Genomic DNA, 5,113 nt, shown 5'->3' with positions numbered 1-5,113 from the left:
CCTAGTCTAGTAACGTTGGACGGCACCACCACTCCAGCTTTCCGCTAACGAATACCGACATGAAACCCTGAGCTGCGAACGTCTTCCCGGGCTATCATTTGAAGACAAGGCGATGCCTAATATCTACGGTGTTGTTCCTCTGATTTCTTCCCAGAAATGACATCTTCTGTGTGTGTTCATGTCGCCACCGCAACTTCACGGGCCATACAGGTTATGCTAATACGTCTCCTGGTTCGTTTCCCTGTAGGAGAGGCTGGCGTCGCACCGTACATAGCCGTCGTGGGACGTCGAAACGGTATAGGTCCCGCCACAATAGCAGTCATCTTCACCGTCATGGCACTCACAGCCGTCGTTTTCAAGCCCGTGTGCGGTTTCATCATCGACCGAACTCGAAACGTCACTGCCGTCATCCTCGTCTTGCAAGTTCTCTGCACCCTATCTTACGGTGTCGCTTTCTTCTGCCCCAGCGCCATATCTGATGGCTCAACATACAAGGGCAATCTGAGTTGCTCATTGGAAGTGTTCGATGTCACCGGTACTTCGGGGTCGCAACAGTGTTCTTCCAGTGGAAGCGATTCCATATATTGTGTATTGTCTTCGGAGAAAGACGTATGGGAAGGGGTCAGCGCTCGCCTGACTACCGACAACAACATAGTACTGGCCAACGCGTCCGAACCCTGTCAGACCCTTCTCAAGTACAACCTCCTATCCAACGACTCCCTCGCCGTTCCGGGCGAGATGAAGTGTTCTTGCGATGCTGCATTGTACAATAACCCAAACTTCTGGATCTACACCGTGTCCGCTATTCTCGGCTTCGCGTTGGCCGCAGCGCTGACCAGCGTTGGTGACGCCGCCGTAAGCAACGTACTGGGCTCGGACATCGAAGTATTTGGCCGACAACGACTTTTCGGCAGTCTTAGCTGTGGCATGACGTCGCCGCTGGTGGGGTACCTAGTGGACGCAGCCAGCAGGGAAAGCTCAGTCACCGATTATAGGCCGGGCTTCTATGTATTCGCCGGTGCCATGCTTCTGGATATGATCCTTATCCTCGCCGTGCCTAGGATGCGCGTCGCCGAAGTCTCCGTCAACTTCTTCAAGGACATCGGGGTGCTCTTGTCAAGCCCTGAGATCCTGCTCTTCACGTTGTTCACATTCCTTGCGGGATCCATGATGGGGTTTCTCTCCGCTTTCGAGACGTGGTTCCTGGAGGACTTGGGAACACCCACGTACCTCATAGGCCTAAATAAAGCAGTCCTGTGCATCGGCGCGGAGCCCGTGCTGTTCTTTCTGTCGACGTACATACTGAAGAAGATTGGATACTTCTACTCCTACTCAGTCGCGTTCTTGCTGTTCGCCTGCAAGGCCCTTGGCTATTCGTTCCTGCGGAACGTCTGGGGCTCGCTTGCCGTGAACATCGTTGGGGGAGCCATTTTCCCCATGGTGTACGCCGCGATGGCTGTGTTCGCCAAGAAGAAGGCCAGACCCGGAACAGCCGCGTCCATGGTCTGCATCCTCGGAGCCAACTACGAAGGTCTCGGTAAGAATTAACCTCCACTATTTCAGCCTTCTAAGCCCAGTAGGCATTGCTTTAAATAATCGCGCTTTGTCATCTCAGCACACACCTGAATGTTAATTTTTCCGGACGATCTAACACAGTGCAGCGGTTATAACGTTACGGTCACCATCGTTACCATCGATGGGTAAAGTGATTTCTACGTTTACGACGCCTTCTCACATACGGCCTGATGTCGCTGCCCACGGTAATCATGCTTATGTCGCGGACTTTGCAGCTCGCTCTCAACGCGTTTTCTGCCTCAACATAGAAAAAATGTCTTCGCCAGGGCACCCGAAATCTCATTGTGTCGCAGCAGGTGGCTTAGCCCAAACGAAGAAGGTGGTGTCGCGGTCATGACCGCGACCGCTTCAGATGTCGTGGTCGCTATTATGAGTGGCGGTCGCTCGAGCGCCGGCCAATGAGGAAATTTTGTTACATAAGAATTTCTGTAAACATGAGCAGGGGGATTTACAAAACTTCGCTTACGTAAAAGCTGTTTGTCATTCGCCTGAGCAGGAACTGTCATATCGTTATCAGCTCAATGTCATAAGCTGCTGGAAGTCGTGCATGCATCAAAAATTCAGAACGCGCACCCACGAATAGAAGATTTCTGAGTTTGGGGTGGAGTTAATAACAAAGAAATTTGCTCACAAGGATTGATTATCATATTCAGGACGGCTTCGGCAATTATATTTTCCGTATCATGATGCACCCCGCTCTTATTAGGGGCGAGCTCCACCACTGGAAAAGCTGGCGCCACCGTTGGCGTGACGTAGCATGAGGGATCACGTGGACACAGCGGCCGCGTCGGCTGCTTCGGAAGCGCCGAAGCGAGCTGAAAACGAAAGTTTAAGGTCCCAGCTGCACTGTGGTTCTGATTAAGTGGTGAGGCTTTACCGCCTTGGGTGTCTGATTGACAACATTTGAAATTACTATAATAGGTAGTGGCTGCCTTTGGAGGCGTGCAGCATGGTAGGCTACTGCTCGGTGCCGCAGTGCCGGACGCACGCAATGGAGCCCGGTGTCAGCCTTATTCACACGTAGCCGCAGGACAAGGAGCTGCGTGAAACTTGGCTCGCGAAACTTAGAACCGTCAGACAGCCATCGGCTGCAATTTGGATATGCATAAAGCACAGAGGCGAGGAAGATTTCTGCTACGGCGCTGGGACTGCGATGTTCAGTGAGTACCAGAAAACGCGCACTGAGGCGCTCGCCCGCACCCGCTGCCCGGCAAATGTCATGACGGTTTGGTCTACGAACTTGTTGATGCTAGATACTGGCAAGTTCACTAAAACGGAAAGGGAGCGGTAAGACGCACATTAAAAAAAGGCATGGCATATGGCCATGTTTGTGTTATGAATTAATGCACTAGCTTACGAAAAAGAAGCAGAGGGAAATCGCACGCTGAGAAGACCGATAAACATACAGTGCGACGCAACTTGAGAAATAATACTGAAATGTCCAATAATTTAGAAGACAAAAAGAAAAGATTGAATCGTCGCGACGGCACATCAACGTCGCCGTAGGCATCGAAGTCTCTATACCGAAATTATTTTTGAACAGTTCTGATAGCGTCCACGCAACAATGGTTGCTAGTGTACTGTCAAATGCTCATATGCTGCGGCCTAAAGCTCACGACACGGTGCGAAAGCGCGCTCACAGCGAAAGCAAAACATTGTACGCGGACATACATGCAGATGCGCAGTCCGTCGATGCGAACCCGTGCGATCACTGCATTGAGGCTTCATTCTGTTATGCTTCATTCCGGTATACAGACAGCCCACTATAAGAACATATTTCACATAGTTTTCTCTCAGCGTTTGCCTACCTTTCACGCAAGAAGCCGGTTCGAGAGACACGGCAACCGTGCGCAGTGGCGTTCACTGTACGTATTCGGTAAAGAGATGTAGTCTGTAAGCGATTCTGTGCTTTCAGTTTGCCCAAGGTTACTATACCGACAGTCAAAAACTTCCCTCGTTTTGGGAGTACTTGCATAAATATCCAGGAGGGCTGCCGCGTGGTGTTTTTATTGAGCGCCGTAAGCTAAACCTATGAGGAGCGCACCGCGTGATCCCTCATACTACGCAAGGGAGGCGCTTCCGACGGTTGGCGACTCCGTAAGTTCTCGCCCCCAATACTGAAATACCACTGATTTCTGTGGGCCCCAGAGGGAGCAGTATGAATCACAACTGCTACTTCCTTTTAATCTCGAACAGGTTCGGCAGCAGGCAGCTTGATAGGCGGCCTCAGCATCGATAAGATCGGAGCGAGCCAGACTTTCCGCTACCTTGGCTTCTCATCAGTGGCTGCCGCGTTCCTCAGTTCGGTGTGCTACTTGCTCCTGCACTGCAAAGCCACTCAAGAATATGGTAATTACACGCATTGGTTGTGCGAATCTATGTACACTTCTCCTAACTGACATGTTTTTGCTATTGACAGATGTTACAACGGAGAAGCCCAGTGCATCCACTCCTGCAGAAAAGTGATACCACACACATTTCACCGAAGTCCGAATGCGAAATACTCGTGGAAAGCCTGCCCAGCAAGCATCGATGGGACCGATCTTCAATGTGCGGCTCCAAGGCTTACTTAGCGGATTAACCTCAAAGCGTCACATAGCTGTGGAACATATGGCTAGAAAAGCTGCGGTAGATAAAAAGAAGGAAAAGTCGCAGTTTCACCCAGCAGGCGAAGCATCGATTGCGATAGCAAATTAGTAGACAGCTATACGAAGTAATGATAGTAGTCTTATCGGCCGTATGAACTTGTAGCTATTCGCTTACTAACTAAATTAACAAGCATGGTGTCATGCGCGCACAAGCAAACATGAACACATCTTACTCAATGACCGCGCACACCCGCTTTCAAAATGCTGGAGTGGGAAAGCGCGGCAGCAGCAGCGAGCGAATTGACCTTTCCTGCTGCCTCTCGTTTCAACGCGAACTAAGCGCTGAGAACACAGCGCACACGAAGCTATCAGCACTCGGCGCACTCTGTCCCCATCGCAGATCGCTTTCAAGATAGGGCGCGCGTGGCCGTGCCGAAGTTGAAGGTGGCTGCAGTGTCCATATAATTGATATCGCAATAAAAAATCGGCGATTTGAAGAAGTGTCATGGTAAGACGACGCCTCAGTCTGCTTCTTGTCGTTATCTTGTTGCTATTATTATTATTATTATTATTATTATTATTATTATTATTATTATTATTATTATTATTATTATTATGTTGTTGTTGTTGTTGTTGTTGTTGTTTCCGAGCGCGAAACAAGCCCGAGAATACACACAAAGTGTCTCGAGTGGTCAATCGCGCCGGCAATTTTGCGTGTGCTCGCGAGCTTCTTTCACGCTCGGAAAAGTACTTTTACGTAGCATGTATTGAGAATCAGAAAGGTGTACCGGGAATTTTTCATGTTGCTCTACAATTTTTTGATTGACACTTTTCATCATAATATATCATAATATCATCATAATATTTGAGAAGTCGATTCGCTTTTATTTTATTTGTACATATTGCAGCTCTATTGGAGTATTGCAGGAGTGGGTGTGAAAAGCAGAACA

The 5,113-nt window shown here is 49.5% G+C and overlaps 1 protein-coding gene across 1 annotated transcript; it reads left to right on the top strand.

Moving 5' to 3' along the window:
- The first annotated feature begins 232 nt into the window (after positions 1-232).
- On the top strand, positions 233-4,675 carry LOC129382293 (major facilitator superfamily domain-containing protein 6-like). Its single transcript, XM_055066078.2, has 2 exons — positions 233-1,537; positions 3,772-4,675. The coding sequence occupies exons 1-2, from the start codon at positions 334-336 to the stop codon at positions 3,972-3,974; spliced, it is 1,407 nt and encodes a 468-aa protein (XP_054922053.2). The 5' UTR covers positions 233-333; the 3' UTR covers positions 3,975-4,675.
- Positions 4,676-5,113: the final 438 nt, after the last annotated feature.

The sequence above is a fragment of the Dermacentor andersoni genome, chromosome 6 (genome assembly GCF_023375885.2).
Source record: "Dermacentor andersoni chromosome 6, qqDerAnde1_hic_scaffold, whole genome shotgun sequence".
Taxonomy (NCBI): domain Eukaryota; kingdom Metazoa; phylum Arthropoda; class Arachnida; order Ixodida; family Ixodidae; genus Dermacentor; species Dermacentor andersoni.
This window is presented reverse-complemented; position numbering and strand designations above follow the sequence as displayed.